The sequence below is a fragment of the Balearica regulorum genome, chromosome 27, assembly GCF_011004875.1.
Source record: "Balearica regulorum gibbericeps isolate bBalReg1 chromosome 27, bBalReg1.pri, whole genome shotgun sequence".
In the NCBI taxonomy this organism is placed as follows: domain Eukaryota; kingdom Metazoa; phylum Chordata; class Aves; order Gruiformes; family Gruidae; genus Balearica; species Balearica regulorum.
The window spans coordinates 3,706,562-3,731,587 of NC_046210.1; the positions used below are offsets into that span (position 1 = coordinate 3,706,562).

The 25,026-nt window shown below is 47.1% G+C and overlaps 1 protein-coding gene across 4 annotated transcripts in view; it reads left to right on the forward strand.

Annotated features, from left to right (window-relative positions):
* The window catches only part of PPP3CC (protein phosphatase 3 catalytic subunit gamma), a 37,938-nt gene that overhangs the window by 5,850 nt on the left and 7,062 nt on the right, over positions 1-25,026 (forward strand). For 2 of the 4 annotated variants that reach the window (XM_075736857.1, XM_075736855.1), the window contains exons 2-13: positions 9,749-9,946; positions 10,244-10,368; positions 16,224-16,335; positions 18,358-18,503; positions 18,684-18,823; positions 19,401-19,478; positions 19,577-19,671; positions 20,348-20,473; positions 21,420-21,497; positions 22,326-22,352; positions 23,261-23,342; positions 23,833-23,930. In XM_075736857.1, coding sequence (XP_075592972.1) covers positions 9,749-9,946; positions 10,244-10,368; positions 16,224-16,335; positions 18,358-18,503; positions 18,684-18,823; positions 19,401-19,478; positions 19,577-19,671; positions 20,348-20,473; positions 21,420-21,497; positions 22,326-22,352; positions 23,261-23,342; positions 23,833-23,930 — 1,305 coding nt within the window. The remainder of the gene's footprint in view (positions 1-9,748; positions 9,947-10,243; positions 10,369-16,223; positions 16,336-18,357; positions 18,504-18,683; positions 18,824-19,400; positions 19,479-19,576; positions 19,672-20,347; positions 20,474-21,419; positions 21,498-22,325; positions 22,353-23,260; positions 23,343-23,832; positions 23,931-25,026) is intronic. The other 2 variants (XM_075736854.1, XM_075736856.1) reach the window with 1 other exon arrangement.

Sequence of the window (25,026 nt, forward strand, 5' to 3'; positions counted from 1 at the left end):
CTATAATGCAAGACTTGGCTCTGAATGGCTCTCGGAGGCTGGTCTGCTTGCAGTGCCGAAGAGGCATATGCCGATTATACTTGAGAGCCGGGTCAAGTGTACTGGGAAAACCCTTTGGGGCAGGGAGCTCGGTGTAGGGGCCGAGGGAGGGATGGGGAGCAGCTCTGCACCCAGAGCATCTCTGGTTTAGATGGCATGGACCAGAGGTGAGATGGAGGATGAAGAGTGGGTGCTCAAAATCAGTGGGGGAAAAAAGAAATCTCAGTGCAGCTTTTAAAGGTTTCGCTGGGAGGGAGGAGGAGCGTCAGACTATCCGGGCTGCACTCTGACTTTAGACCTCCCAGCCTCCCAAGCTAAACCTCGCTGCTGTCTCTAGCTGCAGCATCTCCAGCTATGAAGCCTTAATAGGATCTCGCTGTGTTTCCATTAGGAGCAGAGGTGGATGCGAGCGTGTTGAGTAATGCGACCTCCTCCAGCTGGGAGCCTGGGTACGCTGTCGGGAGAGGGCTTGTGGGGTTTATCTCTCCAGAAGTCTACATCAATCTCGTGGCTTCTTAGTGCTTCCCTCCCCCTGTAGTGAATACCTTTGCAGTGGTGGTGGCTGTAGCATGTGAATTTAAAACACTTTCTCTGCTCCCAGCCGGATCTGGTGAGAGTGTGCAAGGATCTCCCCAGTCTAAGGCAAGTGGTTTGGGGTGAATTTCAGGAAAACGGGGAGAAGTGGTGTCAACAGCGATCCCAGTACAAGCCTTCGGTTCCTTAGCCTGCTTTAGAAAACATTCCCTTTTATCGGGCAGTGAACATGGTAAAATGGCTTCTCAAACAGCAGTGAGAATATTATCCCAAAGGTGATCTCTTGGATACGGATCGCAAAGGTTTCCCGGAGGAAGACCCTGTACAGAAGCGCAGAGGGCTGGTTGTGCTGGTTCAGCTGTAACTGGAGGCTCCTGTCATCCAGCTCCGTCCCTGGCACGTGAAGGTCTGTGAAGCTGCTCTGAAAGCATTGCTAGAACTGATTTAGCCCATTTATTGGGCTACTTACTCTTTGGTTTGTAAGAAGGGTGCTCTGGCTGATCTCCAGTGTGGCCGCTGGGAAGATTTTAATTAGTTTGCAGCTCCCTTCAGATGGTCTGCACCTCTGTGTGGTTATAAGGTGATATGCAGGTATAAATGTCAAGCATTGGAGTAAGCGCATAGCAAGAAATGCTTTGACCAGCGCTGTGTTGATCCGGTGCGAATGCAGCTCGGGTTGAAGCATTAAGGCGTGAGATGGGAAGAGAAACCAAGACTCCTGTTGTGTGTGAATTGGTCTTTTTTTTTTTTCTTTTTTTTCTTTTTTTTTTCTGCGGTGGTGATTGCAAGTGCTCAAATTCTCATTTTATCGATGATGTGACCGCCTTTTGCTGGATGCAGTGAAACAGTCACTTCGGGGGCCTGCAGGCTGGGCTCTGCGCGCTTCCACCACGGTGCTTGGGCTCCAGCGTGTTTCTGCTGTAATTTTGTTTAGGTTTCCTGCATGGAGCAGCCGATTCCTTCCTACGACATGGTCCTGAGCGGGGTCTTGAAAGCACTCAACGTGCAAAATTGTATCTGCTCAAAGTAGTTTTAAAATTGGAGCCAGCACCCCCTCCCCTGCCGCTGGTGGGGTCAGATTTACATTCACCAGCAGGTGGGGGATTTGCCTTTGACACAAAGACCCCGCTGTTCTTGTATTAATGATCTATTAGTGGACGCGCTGGCAGCTTGCTAACCTTGTGAAACAGGTGGTGAATTTCCCTGCCTGCTGACATCTAGGAATCCCCTCCCGTCTCCTTTGGTGAGCTCACTTTTTTTTAAGTAGCTGCAGCTGTTTGCTGTAGACCTTGGCCTTTTTCTTTTCTCTTTTTCACTCAAGCGTAGCAGTGACCCCCTCGAGTTGGCTGAGAGACCGTCCCACCGATGGACCCGATGAGAGGAAGACGCCAGGTTTGCTGTGGGTTGGCGTGCTGTCGCGTGATCGTTTTGTAGGAATAAGTATATTTTTAACTGCTGGAAAGTCCACAGAGCTTGAGGGTCTCAAAAGAGAATTTTTTTTTCCAGGCTGATGTGGAGGGCTTATGTGCTCTCCTTGACAGTAGCTGGTGAGTTGGCACTCGGTGATGTAAAGAGCCCGTGTCCCCGGCAGAGGACTTGGCTCTGCACAGATTGTCTCAATGACAATCCCAGGCAAATCCGCATCAGGGCTGGTCATTAAGAGAGGGACCTACGTGTAGCAACGCGGGCGCTGGAAACTTGACGGACCTTGCAAGCAAGTACGATTTTAATGTCTGCGTCGTTCCCGAGGAGGTTGAGGAGATTCAGCTCGTTTTTGAGGCGGTTTCTGAGCTGCAGAGCGCTTTGGCCTGACACTGCGGCGTGGACTGGGTTTCGACTGCAGCAGAGGTTCGGCTTCATTTTCGGTGGCGGGGCAGGAACCCTGGTGTGAAGAGCCGATTGATTGCAGGGAAAGCTTTGCGGATGGCTCCCCTGGCTGAGAGCTGGGCGGCTGATGTGTAATGACAGTCTTAAGTCGCCTCTGTTCTAATTAAATACTCCCGGTTTTAATCTTACCGGGCTCCTTGAGGAGCACAGAGAGGGAGCAGTGTGCCAGCTCCACCTCGTGGGTCAGCAGCCCGGCAAGGGGCCATCGTAGCCGCCTCTGGGCTTGCCTACCATGGCAAAACTTGACACACAACTCCATCGGTGAACTCTCCTTGAGTAGCTGTGGTTTACTCTGGCAAAGGCACCTCTTTTTTTTTTTTTTTTTTTTTTTTTCCCCCTCTGATTTTCTTACTGTCCGTGCTAGGTGTTTTGCCAGCAGAAGAACAGTTTAAGGATAATTACCTTCTATCCCGATTAAAGTTTTAGGAGTCCGTGAGCACAGTTCAGGTAGCTATAAGGTTTTAAAGGTTGTATGGCTTCCGAAATGCAAAGATGGACTTTGATTTAGGTAGCTTTTATGGCTTTCTAGCTTCTTGGCATTGCACTTGGTATTTCTGGGCGTCCGTGGGAGCTTTAAGCGTGGCCTGGGTTATGCTCGTTTGGCACACATTATGTTTTTATTTGCGTTTTGATACACAGGGCTGTCGCTTGCTTTTTTTGGAATTAAATGCACCTGGCTTCTGCATAGACTCTGTGTGCCAGATTCTGGTAACCGAGAGTCGACATGGCCTCAAAATTTGGGTGTTACTCCTTGAATGACTGAAAGGTAGTTGATAAGGTAAAGACAGATTTGCTGATGGGAACGGTTCAGTTGATCAGTCTTTCTCAGTTTCGTTCGGCTCTAGTATCATGATGACTGTGTCTCTCCCCCTTCGAAGAAATCATTCAGCTTGGTAAAATTCAGTGTACAATACAGGTATTTTTAGGGTTATTGTGAGGAGATATTCTGGTTGTCCTACAAAAAGGAATCTGGCTCAAGGTAAGGAGCAGAGCGAGCTCTCTGAACCAGTTGCACACCGGGAGGCTGGCTTGAGCTCCAGCAGCATAGCTCGGACTAGTTTCGGGTAAAACTGGGGCGTTACGAACTGCATTTAATGCTCCTCTATGTTTCAAGGAGCTGCCATTCAGTAGGAATTTACACTTGCAAAATGGATGAGAGAGATACTCAAAGTCTTGTGTGCCAGATACTCTCTGTTAATGGGGATGGGGCACGTGATGGTTTGGAGGAGCAATATATTTGCTCCAATTTGTGATGATTTTGTTTCCGCGTAGCTTCTGTAGCTGGAGAGAGCAGTAGTTCTCTGACATAGCAGGGTCAGGGTGCCTGTGCCAGCACTGCTTTAGACTGAAAAATGACACAGATTATTTGTCAGGGCTTGGTCCAGGCTTTGAAAAAATTGGTATCGAGCATACATCGTGTTTTTGCAGGCTCTCACCTAAATTTGCCCTGAGGCACCCCAGGGGAGAGAAAATTTCATGCAAACCAGCATGGGGATTCTTAAAGCAATGACGTCTTGGTATTTTATGACCGGAAATTTGTATGGATTGTAACTTAAAAAAAAAAAAAAAAGATTATTCCATGGAAAATTGGGTAGTTGCTAATAAATATTAGGACTAACGGCAAGTTTGAATTCGACTCTAGCTGCTGAGGTTCAGCCCATCCTTGCTTTTGGTCTGGACCTCCTGATAGAGACGCAGTGGTTGGCTGGAGCGTTGCTGTAGGTAACGACGGCATCCATCACTTGCCTTCAAGGGTTTGTTCCCTGTTAATGACTGTGAAAGCTCTGCACGATCCCTGAAAGTTAAGCTTTCTGCAAGCACAAAATGGCATTGCCGTTGCCTTTCGTTGCTGAGCTTCTCCAGGTTATTGCCTCTCAGCTGGCTCCGTTTGAGCCCTGGACTCAACTTTGAATAGACGAATGTAGGTTAGGTGTGAATGGGAATAGAAATATCTGATAAAAATAACGTTGGGCTACTTGGAAATTGGGGATAAAAACCCAAAACAACTCTGACCTGCAGCTCACGCTATGTACAGCTCAACACAGGAGACAGCTTTCTCTCCGCCTTTCAAAGGGGGTACGGATGGCTCCCATGCAGACTTTTCACTGTGAACATTTCTACCTTTGACAGCCAGGTCCGGCTTCCTTGGCAGCCAGATCGCTGTCGTGGCAGATGGACATCTGTCATCCCCGATTGTCAAACCCTTAGCTGAACGTCACTCAAATATTTTAGGTGCCTTCCAGCACAGGTGGGGAGGGTGTCGTAGTTGGAAGCTGTTAGTACCTTACGTGTGTCTGAGCAGAAGAAAAGACAGCTTTTACTTGTGCTTAGTTTTGTCTGAGCTGTACTGGCTGCTTCGGAATGCCCAAAATGTACTTTTTTTTTTTTTTTCCTCCCCAAAATGCATCTGTAACCATCTGTTTAACTATCTGTAATATCTTTCATTTGATGAGGAGCAAGCAGGGAAGCGGGCTATCACCGTCAGTGCCCTTTAGTTTCATTCCCAGGTGGGTGTCAGGAGTTGCAGAGAAATCTCTCTCAGGTTTGTTCTTGAGCATGTTTAATCCTGGATGACTTTCTTGGACTCGAAGCCCCGCACACCCCAGGGTGACAGTACACCTCCTTTTCATCAGAAACCCAACCGCTCAGGGAACAAACCATGTAGCAGCCACTTCAGGCAAATAGCGCTTGCTCCTTTTTGAGTAATGAATCTCACTTTGTTGCTTTGTACAGTCATCCAAGGGACTCTGAAATACATAAACAATAATTTGAGGATCACTTTGTTTTCTCTTCCATGGTACTGGCTCTTTTTGGAGGTGTGGATCAGTCAGCCCTGCTCTGCTGCTACTGCCTCCAGTCCTGGGAGGAGAGGATCTTTGCTTCATTTCAACTTCTCTCCAAGGAAGACGCACAATAGATTGCATGTTCTGACCCAATCCGTGCTGGAAGAGCCATAATGAAGCTTAATAGGGGCATAGCTTAAGTATGGATGTAGAAATACAGCTTTTTTCCTGGAGGGATATAGTCTTTTCGCACAAATAAATGGGCTGAGATGCTTTAGTTTTGTAGAGTTGGTGGTGGAGAAGCAGCTTTTTATCAAAATCTCCCATCTTCAACTATCCATATCCTCTTGGAGGGCTGTGAATACCCACTTGCTCCTGGATTGTCAAATAAAATCTGCGTTAATTTTGTAGTAAACGGAGTCTTGCACCGCAGTCTAGCAAAGATATTGCAGTACTCTTACTGAAGTCCCTCAAGCACAGCTGACCTTTTAATCCCTTTTACACCTTGAAAGTTCACTTTCATTTGCGTCCTTTTGTTTGTGGTTTGCCGTGCAGCGTGTATCCTGTTAGTAGAGTGGGAATTGTAGTTTTTTCGCAGGAGCAATCTACAGAGTGTGTTTTGATGCCCTTGCAAAATTGTAAGTCCCAGACCTAAAGATTTCACTATTTAAACAAGACTCGGTGCAGCACATGGAATTGTATACAAAGGGAAGATGGCATGAAGATCATGGTGCTTGCTGTCGCAATGTTGTGAATGTTTTATCCATCATTTTTGTTAATTATTGTCTGCGGGCAGTATACAGAAGGAGCTGGCTCTGAGGATCAGCTTAGCACACTGTATCATCTTGCTGCTTGGGCACTCTGTCGTTAAGCCGTGGCGTTTTTTTGTGAGATAAGGAGTTATTTCCCCATTTTGCAGATAGGAGCAGGAAGTAGACAAGACTTTTCCACTCTGCTCGGTGCCCCGGGGGTGCGAGATTTCAGCTCCACACCAGACTTCAGGTCAGGCTGGCTGCAGGAGCCCCCTTCCTCCGCGCCCTCCTCCAACAGAATTGACCGTTCATAAGGATAAAATTCAGATCTTTAAAAAAGTGGATATTTGTGCGTCAGATAACCAATTGCACCAAGTTGACTAAAGCCCTTACCCAAGTTATGCTGGCTAACAGGATTACTTGCTTTGACAACGCTAATTACTTAAGTACTCGTTCTCATCCCCTGCTACATGGCGGGAAACGGGCATCGCTGGGGTTTGGGTTTGCCAGGGCTCGGGCTCCTGTACGTGCTTCTCGTGCCTCTCTGCGGTGCGGAGGGTTTTCTCGTGCAGCCCCCACGAAGCTTTTGAAGTGCTCAACAGCTCTGAGTGCACTGCAGCATGAGTGTCTACTCCAGCACTGTACGGGGAATTGAAAAATCTTGGGTTTAGGGTGGGTTAGCAGGAAGCATAGCAAGTAGAAAACAGGCGATATGCGTGTGTACATCCCCAGGATGGTGCTGGGGTCTCTGGCGTCTCTGGAACAGGTTTTTCTCTCTGTACTCCATGCTGGCTGCAGCTTGGCTGGCAGACAGGGATGGCAGAGGAGAAGCCGGTTCCTTATCGTGCCCAGCTCCTTGTGGGAGTGGAGCCGTGCAAAGCCAGCGAGGGAACTTACATAAAAGTTCTTGGCTGCTCGCATCGGCGTAGCCTCATGTTTTATCTTGCATAACTGCACTCACTAGGGCTACCAAGAAAAGGCAAAGCAGACCATGCCAGGAGCTTTTCGTGGATCTCTTCTGAATTGTGTGACGGGCTCTCGTGGTCGCATGCCGTCTCCACTAAGCTTTCTGTCCTGACTTCTGTGGGCTTTTTACTTTGTTAGGGTGGCTCTGGAGTCAGTGGCCACGTTCAAAGGCCCGGGACGAGGGGGAATATGGAGCTGAACGGTTCCTATTTCTCTCTTCTCTTCCTTATAAATCGTTTGACCTTCAAGCACTCTCTCGCTTCCTTTGGAGTCAGATGGCAGATGCTAGGACAACGGCCCGGTTTGCAGAAGTACTTACAAATCATTTTCCAGTCGCTTAGCGGCAGGGAGTCCCAAAGCCTCCCTTGCCCTTCGCTCCGAGTCCCGTGCCCACGTTTGCACCCAGCTTCTTTTGGCTTCCCTTGTTCCAGCTGAGCCTATTTGTATTTCTACCTGCAGCTTCCTTCTGCCTCCTCCTGCAGCACAAATGCTGCCATCCTCACACAGATCCAGACAGTGCGGAGGGGAAAAAAATGTGAAATTCTGCAAAATGTCAAGTTTTTCATTGGTAACCAGAGGGGTCTTTTTTTTTTTTTTTTTTTTTCGCTTTTGGATGTACAGATGAGCTATATATGCAGTAAAAAAATGTTGTCCAGCCTGTGTCAGTATAAGCAGGGGTCTTGCTTAAACCTCTTTAATTGGCAGCTCCGTGGGGAAAGCGCTGTGTGTGCCCTGGACCGTTCAAGGCATGCAGGGCACTTAGCAAGTACCCAGCAGAGCGAAACTTCCAAAGCGACCGATGAAAGAGGGCCACTTTATTGCAGACACCAGCTCCTCTTTCATTATATCCACTCTTGTTCTGTCCTACATTTTTCACGTTATTTGAAAATTGATGTTCGGCTGCAACGAATTTCTTGCGCTGCCTTTCTGCTTTTTCTCTCTGCCCCCTGGGTTTCCAAACTAAATAGCTGCTCTATTTGCATTTAAAAGAGATCGGTTGCATTACTGTTAGTCACTGTATTATTTGACCATCGCTATCATTTTACCTGTTAAATCCAACATACTTTAGCATATGGGATGTCTTTACTAGGCGAAGGGTAAGGACATCAACTTAATTTGCATATCAGATATTTTTCTTCTCTTGCTGGATTACAGTTAAGTGCAAATCTGTCTTTCACCGCATGACATGATCGCATCAGAAGCGGGAGATGTGGAAGCGATGGTACATTATCTAGTGAGTGGGTTTCGTTACACGCGGCGTGTGTTGGAGGTACTGCTTACTCAGAAGCAGGCTGGCACCGGAATCGTTAACATGGCTGTAAAAGGCCCGTTTGCCTTCCAGATTTTAGGGTAGTCTGGGGCATGCCCAGCAGAGATCAGACAGTCTGTCCGGCTGCCTGAGGACTTACGGACAGCAGTGCCTCTGAGACTTCTGCCCTGTCCCTAAGGCTGGGAGGGTGAGCGGCAGCTCCCTGCGGTACCCGTGCTGGGGTAAGAGGCTCTTCTTGGGGCTGTGTGTGCAACGCCCCAGGGAGCACCCCAAAGCAAACTCCATCCCAGCGTCTCCTTCTCATCCATACCACACCCCAGGGAGCACCCCAAAGAAAACCCCATCCCGGCATCTCCTTGTCCATACCACAGGATTGCTCCCTCGGCAGGGCTTGGTCATAACCGTTTTGGTCCTGCTGTGCCCAAGGAGTGCGTTGAAAGGGCTGAACCCAGAGGACTGAGGAGATGCCGGTTATTCGAGATGTTTTGAGAAGGAAATGGAGTCCGGGACCTGAGACCATCACTGCAATAAGATGCAAATTGCTCGGTGGTGCGTGGGAGCTGCCGGCAGCTGGGCCACGCGTTTGGGGGTCTTTGACAGGGTTTTACTTCCAGTTTTTCTCTTTTTCCCAAACATCCAGGCCTCCTTCCTGGGATTTATTTTAAATCAAGACGCTACATAGCCTTTAAATACTATGCGGGTGTCATGTGTTCCCCATCTTTTTCTTTTTTAAATTAGCCAGGCCCAGGAGAAGGTAGATGAGGAGGTAAGGTGGTTCTCACTTGTAACTATTATTTTTGTTTTATATGCGTCCTTTCTGCTAGAGGTCACCTTCTTACAAATAATACATTTGCCTAGCATGAAAATAACAACAACAGTGGCTTTTGATGGGGTGTTTTTCTATCTAGAGTTAAAAACCAAGGAACGTGTTGCAAATAGATGAGGCCTTGCCTTACCTTAAATGTTGGATTCCATCAAGATTTACCAATTACTAAGCTTGGGGTTAAGCTTTTTGAAGTAGCCCATACTGGAAGGTGCAAGGCTGTTGCCTGGTAAAGGCAGCTTCTGCTTTACGGGTATATGTGGTTTCCTGATAAGCAAGATTTTTACATATTGGTCCTCCTACCTTAATTGCTAGTGCCTGGGAACTGGTGTGTTTTTCTCCTGCTTTTGCTGATATTTGCATGCCGTCCTGTTTTAGTGCAACATTACGATGACAACTATCCCCACCGAACGAGGAGACAGCTTCGGTGCCTGCGTTTTCCGGGGATGCATATGGCATTTAGTCTGCATACGGTGGCTTTTTAAACATGCTGAGGGGTGTATTCAGTTGCTCTGGCAGCATAGCTTTTCTTCTTTCAGTATTTGAGAGCATAATTTCAGTGAAAGTATGTTTCTGAGTGTGTGCTCGTCTTGAGGCTTGGAACGAAAGCCTCCTGCTGAAAAGACTGTAATTCTCCCCCCCCCCCCAGCCCTGAAAAGAGACGTGTTGCTAACTTCTTCGCTTCCATTTCCAGCTGTCCCATTTCCTCCCACGCAGCGGCTCACTCTGAAGGAGGTGTTTGAGGATGGGAAGCCTAGGCTTGACGTCTTGAAGAGCCACTTGGTAAAGGAAGGGCGCCTGGAAGAGGATGCGGCGCTGAAGATCATCAACGATGGGGCTGCCATCCTTAGGCATGAGAAGACAATGATTGAAGTGGAGGCTCCCATCACAGGTCAGAGAGCTTTCTGCGGCTGGAGTTCTAAATAAGGGCCATCTAGGAAACAGGAGCTGCTCAGAAAAGCAGGTTTTCTGCTGTGTTCCTTCCATCAGCAAGGTTTTTAAATTGCCTGAACTCTCAGAAGAGAGGATTTTGCTGCTGTAGATCGAGTACATCTCTGCAGAAGCTGGATGTAAAGCAGGGGTGGCTTGGGTCAGCGCACAGCCATGCTATGCTCCTTGTTGCTGTCATGACCTTTCTTTTCTTAGCATGTAATTCTGTCCCTCTTTTGTGCTGTTCTTCCTCCCCTAGTGTGCGGTGACATTCATGGGCAGTTTTTTGACCTGATGAAGTTGTTTGAAGTTGGAGGATCACCCAATAACACCCGCTACCTCTTCCTGGGAGACTACGTGGACAGAGGCTACTTCAGTATAGAGGTGACAAATAAAGTTGAGCCTGGGGGTGCTAGTACTAAACTAACCAAAAGGGTTGAACTAAACTAGCAATCTTATGCTGGATTTCATACTCTAGCCTAGTTTTGCTTGCAAGGAAAAGAACATGTTGTAGGTAACTTAGGGTATGATTTATGGCAGAAAAGCGATGTCCAAATGTCACGATTTTGAATTGGGTCCTCACCCAGTGACTGAGTTAAACAGCAGCGGTGGGGTTAATGACTAAACTCTAGCTCTGAACTCGAGTTTTAATATCACTTGTAGCTGTCAGTCAGGGGAGCAAGAGGGAGAGTTGATTGTATGTTACAGGCAACAGGATCCTACCAGGCAGTGGGAAGCAAATGTTTAAAAACTTGCAGGATTCAGCTTAGCAGGGAAAAGAAAGCACTACACTACTGAGTCACTGCTTCCCTACCGTCCCCCTGAAAGCATCAACCTTGCAAAGCCAGAGACAGGGTCAGGAGAAAGGAGCAATAAATCACCTGGGCTGTTGTATGTCTCGCTGTGGCCCAGGAGTTTAGTGCCGAGGCATTTAATTGTGTATCTGGCCATGCTGTGCCCGTGTGACAATCTGCCTTGTCGCAATAACGCTGTCACCTTACAGACATCAGCCGAACATCTGGCATTGTGTTAGGATTTTGCAGCTCTGTGGGATGTTGCCGACCAAGTGTTGGGTAACACTGCGAGTTTTTGATCTTAAAGGGCAAAGTAATCTGTGGGTCCCCGTGGTTGCTGCTGGCTCACTGAAGACCCAGGAGCGTCAGAGCAGGCAGGATGGGAGAGCTATTAGCAAATGCCGCAAACCCCAAGGGATTGCAGCCTTCTGGTTTCGCAAAGGCAGAGCCTGGTGGAAAAGGAGAGCTTATTTCAGTTGGAGACAGCGTAATAGGGGTTGTTTAGGGAAACGGGGACGTGAAAGGTGGCGAAACTGGTCTGGAATAACAGAGTAAGTGGTTTCCCTTGGAAGAAGGAAGGTGCACACCACAGTGTGCAGTATTCAGCAGGAATAGCTGAGCCATTGGGTCTGCAGAGGAGTCTTTCTCAGTTAAATTTTGGGGAGGAACTCTCACGGACAGTGATGAAGGCGGTTAATGCAACTGCTTCTTTGGAAGATTCTGCAGAGGATTTAGGAGGGCACCGCTGACAGCTTGTGCTTTAGCAGCGTTCTGGCTTGTTTCCAGCCTTGCGTTTCGTGTGTTCCTAAATAGTGACGCTGAGCCAAGGTGTGACAATGAGCAGTTTCCGGGGTAGCGGGGATGGATGTTGGAAAGGTGGAGTTGGGATTTCTGGTGGTGCTGGCAGGAGGAGCCTCGTAACCCCTGGGGAGGAAGGGGAAGAACAGGCATCTGACCTCTTGTTTAAATGGCTTGGCTTGTGTAAATTGAGTTTGCAGTATTTTTACCTGGAAAAGAGATCATGTTATAGCACAGCAACTCTTCCTGAGCTAAGATGCAGATTTTTTTTTTTTATTAACCAAGAAACCTTCAAAGGAGAGTTGTTGTACCCTGTGTCTGTGCACGAATTTTACAGATCCTGGGTGGTGAAGTGCTTCTCCCACTCTTTGCTCTTACCCTGTGGTTGAGCTGACATGGGGATTTTACTCCCAGATTGGTGCCCTCATCCCTCCATGCCGTGATAGTAGGGAAGAATTCCAGGGGAATGGACAAGTCCATCTTGGAGAACAGAGGTGGTGGGAAGAAGAGTTTTATTTTTTTGAGGAGGAGGCTCTGAAAATTACAGGTAAACCTCACCAGGTCTCTGTTGTGGCCTGACACTCTGACCCAGGGCCTGTGCCAGGCAGCCTGGTGTTTTTGGTCTTGAGAGCCTTGGGACAATCAGTCTTCATCAGTTCTGAGCACAAAGTTCTTCTTTCATGCTGCTCTTGACCCTCCTCCTTCCCTTTTTCCCCCGTGTCTGCGGAGGGAAAGCCACCGAGCGCTCCGTTACCCCACAGAGCTAGCATTGATCTTTCACGAATCAGGGTGGGCTTTGATTAGTACATGCGGGGGCTGATCCAAATGTCACTGATAAAGCAGAATCTAGAAGGCTTGATTCCCTTGTTCCTATTGATGTGTGCCTCTTCTTTCCACCTACTGCAAAGTGCAGCCGATGTGTTTTAAGAGATTCCCACCTGGGTGTGCAGAAACTGGTTTCTATAGTGAAACAACAGGAGGTTTGCTGCTGGCGTGGAGGATCGCTACAAGCAAAGAGTTAACGGCGCCAAATGGGTATCTTTGCATTATATATATTTTTAAAGACTTCTATAAAATGCAAAGCTGTAGCAGCTGGCCTCTGAAGTGCAGCGATGGCTGATCCGTAAATGTTTTGGGTTTGGAGTTGTGATTGCTTTATCCCACAGGCTCAGGTGATGGAAAGCTATCCAGGTTTCCTTGTGTTTTCACCACTGGGAAGGTGGAGAGCGCCAGCATCGTCAGGCTTTTATGAGTCACAGCACAAACTTGTGCATCCATGCGCTGGGTGGGGATATTATCGAGTGCCTGCCCAGAGCAGCTGATAATCATGACCTTTTAACTGAATGAAATAGGAGGTAATTGTATAATTGCATCCTGATGCAGGCAATCAGGAAACAAGATGCAAAACTGGGGGCCAAAGAGGTGTTAAGGCAAACCATGTTGCTTGTTAGCAGCCCAAACAACCCTTGCAAGCTTTCCCCATTGCTGTGAGTACTTGGTTGTCAAGGTAAAAGGAGCAGTTTGTGGCTCAGACAAAACCTTTAAAAACCCCCGAAAGCCTCTGTTCATCAGCTCAGCTGGATGTCTTCAACAAATTATTTCTGGGCCTCTGGCTTAGGGAAATTCTCATTTAAAAACGTTCATTCCCAGTAAGCATAATGAGGCCATGAAGTGTGGTTTGGTTAGGGGCTTTTTTTTTTTAAAAAAAAAGAGTTGTGGGGGGAGAGAGGAGGGAAGCAACTGTGTGAAAGCTGATGTCTAGCCGAAGAGGACTCTGCAAAGCGTTTGCTTTCAGTCTGTGCCACAAAGCCCGCTGCGACAGCGAGACTAACCGGCCGCAGACTCACACGTTATAGTGAAGGGGCTGACAAACAGCATGGAAATTGGGCTGAACACCTCCATTTGGAGATGCTGATCAGAGAGATGAAGGACTCTCTCGTCAGTCTGCAAGTGTGAAAGATGCTTCCTTCAAAGTGCTTTAAGCTTTTAGTTCCATCTCCTTACACAAGAGAGGTCTGTGCCCATGTTAGTCGATGAGGCACCATCCTGGTCTGTGAAGCCAGAACTGACAGAATACAACAGATAGAATTGTTTTACTAAATTATAAAGTGAAACAATTATTATGACCAAAAATAGAAAGAGTAGATTTATCAGTAAAGATGGCGTGATAATGGCATACACCTTTGCCAGACTAGTTTTTCAAATCCAGTTACGATGGGACACAGGACTGTTGTCTAATTACAGAATTGCATGTACGGTTGAATGCACTGTTTTAGTCAGAATATTATTAAAGAGATCCAGTCAATGTTGTAAGGCATGAGCGAAAGTAGATTTGTGATCGGGATGCAGGAATTTTGCCGAGCTGTTTCTTCTGTGCCTGCTCCAGGCAGCCCCTCTTGCATTTGTGATGGGTTGCAGGTTGCAATTTCTCTTGCGGCTTCCCCACCGTGACCTGCTGAGCTTTCCCCTTGTGAGCGAAAACGGGGGGGGGAATCAAATGGGGGCATGGGCACGAACGCTCAGCTTTGGGCTTCGAACCAATAGGCAGAATAAGGAGAGAAGTAGATTGTTTAAGCCTAGTAAGCCATAATTGTCTTGAGTTGCTACTAAGCTAATGTAAACGCGCAGTAATCAATTCCTGGGCACCGTGCCTTCAAAGTCTGGGAAAAGGATCTTGTACAAAACACCAGGAAGCATCTGAGGCATGCGAGTGTAGAAACCTCCCTTGCTCCTCGTTCCAGCCCCTCTGGAGCTGGCGAGGGCTGCCGAATGTGCTTTACTCATCGTTACCCCACGAGTACCTGGCAGCCCCCAGGTCCTTGTGAAACAGCTACAAACCGTGGGGCACCACAGCGATAGCGCAGACGTTTGCTCTCAACGTCTGTGGTTTGCTTGCTGCGTGTCTAGGAAGAATCGTGGTGCCGAGTGACTCTGTCCACTTCTGTTTTACTTTAAAACACTTCAAATATATTTTTAAATATCTCTTCTGCAAGTTGCTGACCTTCTTACATCCCAAATCCTCCTCTTGATTGGTGGTGTGTCTCTACTTTCTTGCTGTGCTTTGAACCGGTGATGCCAGGGCTGGTTGCTTTCTCCAGTCCTTAGCAAGTCGCTTCGTTCATTTATAGTGACTTTCACTTTTCAGTTCTCATGCTAGCCCAGAAAAATGTCATTTAGGTTGCAAACACAGGAGGTTAAAGCTTTAAATCAGAGAATAATTATAAATGGTTTTGTTTGGAACATTCCTCCTGTTAACAGCTGCAATAAACCATTATTTTTGCAGGCCTTAACCACAGCTTAAATTACCTGCCACTGGCACTGTTTCTGTTCAGCTTTAAAATTCAGAATTTGCTATCCAGTCTTTTTTTGTGGGCTTGAACTCTGAGTTGGACACAGACGGGTGCTTTACAGCTCCTTGAGGTTTTAGGCATCCCTGCATGTAGCTGGAATGACTAATGTAGAGCTTACCTTGCAGGTTCAGTGCTTAAATACCATGATATCTAAGGTGTTTGTACTGGAAACTAACTTGAAACTGGGGTTTTTTTGGTTCTGGAGGTTGTTTCCGTGCCACAGCAGCTGGTTCCCGGAGATCTGTGCGCCAGATCAGCAATGTTTTTAAGTGTAAAACTGTTGACAGACTTCATGGTTCACGTTCTCAAAGTGTGTGTCGTTTCTGTAGCATGTCAGCCTAAAGGGTAAGCTCTTATTAGAGACTTTAATCCAGATCTTCAAGCTTGCTGTCATTATGGGTTGTCCTTCCAGCACTCAAAATCAACAAGGGAAATGTGATAACGTTTCCCCATACCAGATACCAGCTGATTTAGCTGTCAGCTCGACAACGTATAGCACAGAAGGGTAAGCGTGCTTGCTTCCCAGCCCTTCCCTTCTTCACGTAGCCTCTTTGGAAAGCCACCGTGAAATATTTCTGGGAGCCTGCTGAAAATGATTGTTTCAGTTTGACTTTGGTCTGCGCCTCATCAAAGACGATCTTTTTACAGGTGCTGCTGCTCAGATAGGGGATGCGGAAAGCCCTCTTCAAAGCCAGAAGGGTTTACTAAGCTTGGGTTTTGGCTAGGCTTTTCCTGTTTTGAACTTGAACTTCACATGACTGTAGCGTAAGCAGAAAAACAGAGGGCGGGGGAGGAAGACAGTGGGGAGGATCAAGTTTAATTTTTCTGATGTTTAATGCACTTGATAAAATTGTCTGTCAAGATGGCTGTCTGTTACGCTTGATGGTCTCTGGTTTCGATTGCAGTGGGACATCTGGAGCGCACGTCTCGCTGCGCAGCTGGTTTTGCTTTGCTGCTCTGAAAATGGGTGCTTTTTGCTTTGGTTTCTGCTGGAAGGGAGAAAAAAAAAAACCTGCCCCCACCCAGCCCAGAGCTGGTTTCAGTTGAATGCGATCTCATTTGTCACTTCTCCAACTCAGGCCTAATATAGAGAAATGCTCAGTGTGGCTTTCCCCCACTGGTGAAGTTGGCCAAGATAAGATCTACTGCCGATTATGGAGCTGGGTTTCTATCAGGGTTCCACTTTGAATTTAGCTTGTTGGGTGTCTTCCCAGAAACACTTAGTGAAGTCTACGGATGATTAGTGCCCTATAAAAGGTTTTTATTACATGCCATCTCCTCCTTCCCTTTCTTGCAGTGCGTGCTGTATTTATGGAGTTTAAAGATAAATCATCCCAAAACATTGTTCCTCCTTCGAGGGAACCACGAGTGCAGGCACCTCACAGAATACTTCACCTTTAAGCAGGAATGTAAGTATCAGCAGTATAAGGATTTAAATCTATTAATGTGTTGTGACCAGGTGTGGGTCTTAATTTTTGTGCCTGCCACGAGCAGCATCATTTAGCTCTGGAGCTGTAAAAACCTATCGTCTGTTTTTTCCTGCGTACATAGCTCTTCTCCTCTTTCAGCTCCTGCTGAAAAAACAAACCAACCCAAATATATAAGTCCTGTAAAGTACTGAGTGCACATTGATGTGGCCTTCTGGTTACAAAGAATGGGCATGGATGGAAGAAACACGAACGCATCTTCCCTGTCTCGCTGATGAGCCAGTTGCACACACCCCCCTTCCCTGACTTTCAGGCCCAGCAACGTATAATTACTGCCAAATGACTTTCAGCTCCAGATTGTGCAGCTGGGATCAGTGATTACAATTGGAAGCAAATAAAGGATTTGTTCCTCAGTGTTTGCACTAGGGAGAATCATTACCTTTAAGATCATTTTAGTTGAGTTAAAGATAGTTTCATGCAGCATTTACATATTTTTAAACCAGCGATGATGAAAGGTCGGGGAATGACCCCTCTCCCCTGAGGATGACAGCGATTCCTCCAAGCAATAAAAAAGGTATACGTCAGCAACGTGCGGCTCTTTATTAGGGAATATTTGCTCAAGAACCCGACCTCAAGAAATAGTTAGGGACAAGGCTCAAGTCCAATCTTTACCTCTTCAGCTTTGGATGCTGCTGGATGGAGTAAGGCTGATAGGTACCAAGATAATGACATCTGTTTACTCAGAAATGAGTTGGAAAACACCAGCCAGCTCTCTGCTGGATACTGTGGTGGTAGATGAGCTCCTGTTGAGCTGGGCTCAATTGGAACCAGAAAGCCAGAGGTGATGGTTCTTTATTTTTCCCCCCCTTTGGAAAACAGAAAATGCTACCTTTCCACTTCCTGTATCATAGCATGCAGCTGAAAAAACCTGTTAGTATCTCTGAAATAAAGCTGGAGGAAAGGCAAACTTTCCATTCATGCGTTTTTTTGCTTTAGACAGAGACATGTTTTATAGCAGTAATGAGGCTTTCTCGAAGATCTGGCTATGTTAGCACATCGCTGCCCTGCGAAGGGGCTGCAGATGCAAGAAGACGTGCACTTGACATGCGGCGATTTCTGCTCCTGCTCTCCATTCTAACGCAAAGTGTCGAGAGATATTTCTGAACATACTTGGAGGCTCGCTGTAAAAGCTAAGCTGCTTTCAGAAAGGCCTTGATATCTCTCCTTAGTGTATTGAAACATCCTCGTCACCTCTGTAAGATGAGACATCCAGCGGAGATTGTGATCACGTGTAGCCCTGAAAGATCCCGTGTGAAGATCCATTTAACTGCAGGCATCTTGGTCAAATTCTGACCCAAAGCACCCGTGTCTAGCTGAAAAGGCAATTCCTATCTTAAACGATTGTGTAATATTGCTGTGCCAAATTAAACAGCTGCTGCATTTCCCAGTGTATAATCTGCCTAGCAGCTGAGGCTGGTAAGATTCTTTGAGTCTAGAGGTGCAGTAGGAATGTAGGAAAGTGGTGGGGTGGATTTATTAGCATCCCAAGTTTTCTATTACTGTGTCAAACTCCTGACCTCTTTGCCATGTTAATCTTAGTGCAGGTGTTCTAGAAAATAACATGAAGGGAGATTAATGTTCTTGACCATGTCGAGATTACTGTGAAGCCTTTCTATTGTTGTGTCCAACAAGCGTTTTGTAAGTCAGCGTTTTCAGTAGTACACAGGTGCAAAGTTTGACTTGGCGGGCCGTACACATAGCTTCCATATCACCTTAGGAGTTAGGTTCCTTGAACTTATTTATCAGCACTTTGGCTGATCAAAGCTGTGCTTAATGCTTCTTATATCATGTAGATTTGGATGCATGAATGACTCCTTCTTAAAAAAACCGTAACAGATTAAAAAAAAAACTAAAAAAAGCTCTGCTTTCAGCCTGAGCAGCCTTTGTTGTGTAAATGAATTCAATTCTTCCCTCTCTTCCTCCCCCTGCTCTCCATCTTTCCAGGTCGAATCAAGTATTCGGAGCGAGTGTATGATGCGTGTATGGATACATTTGACTGTCTTCCTCTTGCTGCCCTCTTAAACCAGCAATTTCTGTGTGTTCACGGAGGACTGTCTCCAGAAATCACGTGTCTAGATGACATTAGGAAAGTAAGTAATCTCCGTGGTCCTTTCACGTAGCTTACAACTAATAGTGTGGTTAATGGCTTGCTTGATGCCTGCATGGAGTTCCAGATTGAGGCTCCTGTGCTCTGTATGTCCACACCGTAGGTGTGCATATGCTGCTGCGGTTTTCACCAGCATTGTCCTGATTTTGGGTACGTTTTTCAGTTAGACAGGTTTAAGGAGCCTCCAGCGTTTGGTCCAATGTGTGACCTGCTCTGGTCTGATCCATCAGAGGATTACGGCAATGAGAAAACGCTGGAGCATTTCGCCCACAACACTGTTCGAGGCTGCTCCTATTTCTACAGGTAAGTGGTGTTTTAAGGGACTCTGATGGACTAAGGCTTTTTGTCTCCCTTTACACCAAGGTGTATGTATGGGGAGATAAATTGCTATTCAAATCACTCTGTGGAACTTTACAACATACCTGGCTCTGGAATAGCCTTCAGTTGGCTCTAATGCACAAAATCTTGTTTGTTTTCCCCTCCTATAATATTGAGCTCTCTTTGGATATGTTGCTCAATGAAATTGTGGTATCTGACAGCAGAGATGGTTCTTTCAGCTGGCAAGGTGCCTTCTGAGAGGTTTTCAGGCATTGGACAGTACCAGCAGCTCTAGGAAATAATCTTTTCCTGTCTGAGAGAGAGGCATTTGTGCTGACAGACCTGTAGCCAGGCTGATAGGGAGGATTTGGCACCAGGGGTCTGTTTAACAGAATGCTTTGCAATTAATTTTTGAATGATGTAATACATACTGGCCTTGTTTGGGGATGCTGGCCACAAACTGAATGGATGCTGCAAGTGGCTGGTTCCCGAAACCAAGACCACGGCTGCTGTCTGTTCTCCTGTGCCACATGCTAACGTATACTCGCTTTTTGTTTTCCAGTTATCCTGCAGTTTGTGAATTTTTGCAGAACAATAGTTTGTTATCTGTAATCCGAGCTCACGAAGCCCAGGACGCTGGGTAAGTGCTGCAGCCTGATAGTAGCTGAGCTGGTTCCGTCTGCGTTACGTGCTATCCTTAGCAAGCCCAGTATGTTTAACACTTGACCTGTTTTTCAGGTACCGAATGTACAGGAAGAGCCAGACAACAGGCTTTCCGTCATTAATCACAATCTTCTCTGCACCAAATTACCTAGATGTCTATAACAACAAGGGTAAGGCCGGCAAGGCCAGCGTTCTGCTGCTGTTCTGATGCCAGTACTGTCCTCGCGCGCTTCGGAAATCCCTCTCCATCTTCCCTCGCCTTGCCCACTCTGCCCTCTCCTCTAGTCGTGTTCTTGTGCGTGAAATGAAAAAGAGCTTTATATGTTAAACTGACGGCAGCTGGGGAGTTGGAAGTGGCTGGGTTCTCTGACTTGAAGACTTAATGTATTACTGTGGCAATTAGCTGTCAAGTTATAAAGCCTAGAATAATGCTTTCATTTCCAGCCACATGACAGTTGATGAATGCTGCCATAAAAGAGAAGCTGCTAGTATAGGCAAGCTTTTAACTTCCCTCTGCCCCTAAAACCGTACGAGTATGATGGGGAACTTTCCTCAGCTGTGGGGTTTTTTTACCCCTCACTTTGGCTCTGTGTTCGTCGCTTCTAATTTGCATAAATTTTAACAGCTTTGTTAAATTGACCTTGGCTATTATGATAAGCTTTTGTGAAACAACGTAATGGGTAAACTGAAAAATATTGCTCAAGCCTTCTCGTTTTGGAGGGCTGGTAGTTTGCTTCTGCATTGAGTGCAACCTCGTGTTGATAATGAAGTTTCATTAGCGGAGGTACAGCTCCCAGAAGTTGACGGCGCCTACGGACATGCGTTGTCTTTCCTTTTCTCTCCTAGCTGCTGTACTGAAATATGAAAACAATGTCATGAACATCAGGCAGTTCAACTGTTCCCCTCATCCGTACTGGCTTCCAAACTTCATGGATGTCTTCACATGGTCTTTGCCTTTTGTAGGGGAAAAGGGTAAGAGATATTTGGATTTCTGTTTCGAGTTGCCCAGTGACTGATCGTAGTACCCTTAGAGTTAGAAACGTGTCCCATGGGCTGTAAACGTATTGGGAGAGTGTTGTAACTCTTTAATATCAGATAGCACTGGAAAGTCGTTCAAGGAGAGTTGCATATTACTGGGTAAAGTTCATGTGAAATAATTGTTGATACCTGTTTTAGAAAGCTTTTATCAATAAAACAATCCCTTCTTGCTGTTTCTGCATTGCTGATGGAGCCGATCTTGGGTGGTGTAGCCCCACCTCAGAATTTGGAGACATTTCTCTTGCTTTGGGTTTGCAGCAGAGAAATGAAAATCTCCTGTTGGCTTGTGGCCCACCAAAAAGGAAGCATTCACTTCAGTTTAAAGGCTTATTTCATTCTGAAGGACGTGAGGCAGCTTAAAATATGACCAAGACTTTGTCTCAATCTCTCAGCAAAAGGGTTTTTACATCTCCCGATGAGTTTAAATTCCACTCCAGCATTGTATGTTTGGAGCATGACTTAAAGGTCTGAAGTCTTAAAGCTTTTTTGACTTTGAGGAACCAAAGGTTGAATTCCCCTCCAAGATTTGATATTCTTGGAGCCAGGTGGCCTGTTGTGCGGGTCGGGGTGGGGAGGTGGGACCTTCAGCGAGCCCAGGCTGTTCCACGGGAATGTTGGCACCCCGCTCCCCACGTCTGTTTCATCTGTGATGTGCTTGGACTGCATCCACCTCCTCGGCAGAAGGTGTAAAGTATGTCGTCTGCTCTGGGTACTGTTGCGAGGTACCAGCAGTATGCAGCTAAAAGTGTCTTTGGGTTTCCACTTCCAGAGTACAAATGACCTTGAAATCGTTTGCTTGTCCAGTTCGTCCTCCAAATACCTCTGTCTGCCAAGCGTGCGCACCAGGCCGCTCTAATCTTCCTGTCTGTGCTTCTTACAGTCACAGAAATGCTCGTTAACATCCTCAACATATGCTCCGATGATGAGTTGATTTCAGATGGTGATGAGACATTGGAAGGTAAAAAACTGTTGTTACAACCGAGCTGGTAACAGTGGGGGGGTGAAGGTGGGGAAGGTGTGTGATGCTAGCTCAAGAGTCATCAGCGCTTGATTTATAGCTGGATGCCCAGCCAGGGTTTTCAGTTCCTTTTTGGCCAACCCTTGTGCAGTTCTGGGTAGGAAACTTGGTTGGTTTGGGGTTTTTTTTCCCTTTTGCGATTCAGTCACAGAAAAACTAAATTACATTCACTGCGACAGACGCTTCTTGCCAGCTACTCTGGAGAATGATTTCCTGCTCCTTACAGAGACTGCTTCCCAAGTGGTTATTTTTTCCCCCAATTCAGAATTTTCTGCACCAAAATATCTACCCGATCTTCTCATCTGTTGCAGTGAACTCCTCTGTAAAGTGACTTCTTGCGTCACCCCCAGAAAAGTAGAATGCGGTTTTTGGCCCTGGTTTTAAGTTTTGCATGAAAGGGGCAGAACAGTTGCTGAGCTGATCTGCAATTTCTATATGGGGGGGATCGCCTGAGAGCGAGGGGTGACCCAGAGGAAGCTGAGGCGCAGACGTGGGGCTGTGAGCATGCAGGGGGGGGCCGGGGGAGCTGCCTGTACCGATCCGTGTCAGGTGGAGGACAGTCAGTCCCGCCGAGAAGCAGAACACTGTTGTGGTACAACAAGGTGCCGCTGCTTCGGTCAACAGGTTGAGACTTTAACCCGCTTCTCCCATTGCATTTCGTTTTTGGTTTGGTTTTTTTTTTTTCTTTCTCCCTCCCATGAAAATTAAATTTGTTTCTTCTATCTCTGTCTTCATCTACTTGTTTCTTGGTGTCTCCTCTCCCTGAAGATCACTACATTTCAAGCTATCAGAAAGGTACCCAGCTAGAATTTGCTACAAGCTTAATTTTCACTGCCTGTGCCACCAGATTCCTTGGAGTGGATTTGAATAGCTGACTAGTTGGGCAGTCTCTTCATCCCCTTTCAGTTTTAACATAAGCGCCGTGTGTTTTTTAACCCTTCTGCGTTCCTCCAGGAACTTGAGAAACGGGGTCACGTTTCTATCTGACTTCTGAATGCAGCCACTTAGTGCATGGCTGAGCCATCGGTGCATGTTAGACCTCCGGTTTGGCTTGTACTGTCCTAATGTGTAGTTGGGCCATGTGAGGAATCTCAGCTGAGAGGAGATGTATTTGTTACCTCTTTTACTTTGATTTTTTGTTTGTTTTCAGTTACCCTCCATGCTTTTCTCTCATGTTCGGTCTGTATAGCGGAAGGGGAGTTCACATATCTCACTTTGTGTTTGTATGGGGTCAAAGCAGAGTTGCAAGGCTCCGGCCAGCCGTTCACTGTGCGCGTTGGATGCCAAAGCTGATGCTTGCGTGACACTCCTCCCCGCGGCGAGCACAGCCCCGGTGTTCTGCGGTGTTCATCAGCAGTCAGATTCGTCAATGTTCTGCCTTGCAAAACTGTGTCTACATGGCTGAGTCATTTGTGTTACATCCTGTGTAGTGTGATCAAACCTGGTGAGCTTCGAACAAGACCTATCCGATCCGTTTCCTTTGGTGGTTCTACTCTCTTTAGACCTTTAAGTCCGTGTGTCATCTTGGTGTTGCCCTTCTCACCGCCATCCTCTCAGCACTGTTCTCTCGAGAGTGTAACTGTGAATCTGTAAACCATGATTTCTTTTCCTGGAGGCAGGCAGGTGCTTCATATTGACATTACCTGTGCCTGGAAAGCAGGAAACCTTAAACATGCAGGTATTTTGTTTTTTCTCTCCCTAAGGTGGGACAACAGTCCGTAAAGAGATCATCAGGAATAAGATTAGAGCCATTGGGAAGATGGCACGTGTCTTCTCGGTTCTTCGGTAAGGAAGCAGCTTGTGATTTGGGGTCTGAGTTTCGTTTGAGGTCTGGGTAATGGGGGACATTGGTCAGAGTGCACCAGGCAGGCAGAGTCCTGCTGGGGAAAAAATCTGAAGAGACTCTCGCTTCCGAGCGGATGGCAAAGGCTCGAGGTGGTGCTTTCTGTGTGCCTGGCGGTCTGACTCTCAAAAACCTCCTTCTCAAGCACCGGCACCTTTGCCAGCAGAAATGCCACTGATTAGGTATATTTAGCCCTTTCAGGATGCATTTGCTGTGCCGTAGCTCTGGTGCGTTGTGGCTGAGCAAGCAGAGGTCCTGTATTTACGAGGCAGGGTTGTGCTCAGTGCCCAGCAGATCAGACACGCGCTGCCTGCGGTCAGCACAGGGCAGACCTCAGTTTTCACGCCGCTCACCGCTAAACGATCTTGCGTGGACTTAACCGAGCGTTGCGTTAATCTCTCGGTAACTGGTTGCCTTGCCTCTTATTTGCAGAGAGGAGAGCGAGAGCGTGCTGACTCTCAAAGGCCTGACTCCCACAGGTACACTGCCCCTGGGAGTGCTCTCAGGGGGGAGGCAGACCCTACAGACTGGTGAGTACGAACCATCCTCCTCCCTGCAACACTGCACCCCCTCTGCGGTTCTGTACCTGGCCCTCAGCTGCCCCTTAAACCCTTCAATCAGTTCCCGTAGGCGTATTGCAGGGTGCCAGGGGACCTGAGAGATGGTTCAGGCCCACGGGGAGGAAGGATTCAGAAATAGGAAAAAGCAGAAATGTAGGTGGGGATGTGGAGAGCCTTCCAAGACGTCCCTGCGTACCCTCGAGGAGGGGAACGCGAGGAAAAAAAGACAACAAACAGCACCCCGCCTAACACATGTGTATTGCTTTATTGTATGTTTCTGCGACAATTTTTATCATTTATTTCCCTTCTAACGCTGCACGATAAGCACCCTCTGCTTCACCTATCTGCTGCTGTTGTGTGATAGCGTATATATGAATGTAATAGTAAACACGCCTGCTTGTTTGTCCTTCGTTAAACGAAACCCCTCCCGTTTTGACCCTATGAAATCGTGAACCCCAAACAGAGGAAGCTGAGATTTAGTTGAAGCAAGGAGATTCTTCCAGGCCCGTATGTTTCATATTAAGACTTCTCTCGGCCCCCTGGTTTTGATCTGGTTTTGGAGGTTTCTTTTCTGTGCTTGCTGGCAAATTCTTTGCTCCCTCCCTCAGCAGCCAACTGGTCTGTCTTATTAGTGTGCCGAGAGCAGGCCTGGCCGGCGATCTGCGTGCTTGAAACTTGCAGGGCAGGGGAGATTGGCTGATGGTCAGGGAATGAGTTATCATAGTAACATGTGTCCCCGGAGGGAATCCTGTAATCTAGTGTTTTAATCCTTTCCTGCCGCCAGCCTTTGAATGCTGGCATCTCACCAGCCTGCTTTTCCCCTTCCTATCAGCGCTGGGTAATTTCCTGCAGGCTCCGAAGAGAGGGCTTGTTCTGGGATTGCCTTGCCTTGATTAAATAGTTCACGAGTGAGAAACGTGTAAATATTGCTGCCCGCTCCGGGGAGTGGGGAGGATGCGGTATTGCTCCCAAACTCATGGGTTTCTCTGCCTGCAGAGGAGTATGGCTTTTTTTTTTTTCTTTCCTTTCCTTTTTTATAGCAACCATAATGGTTTGTGTCGCCCCA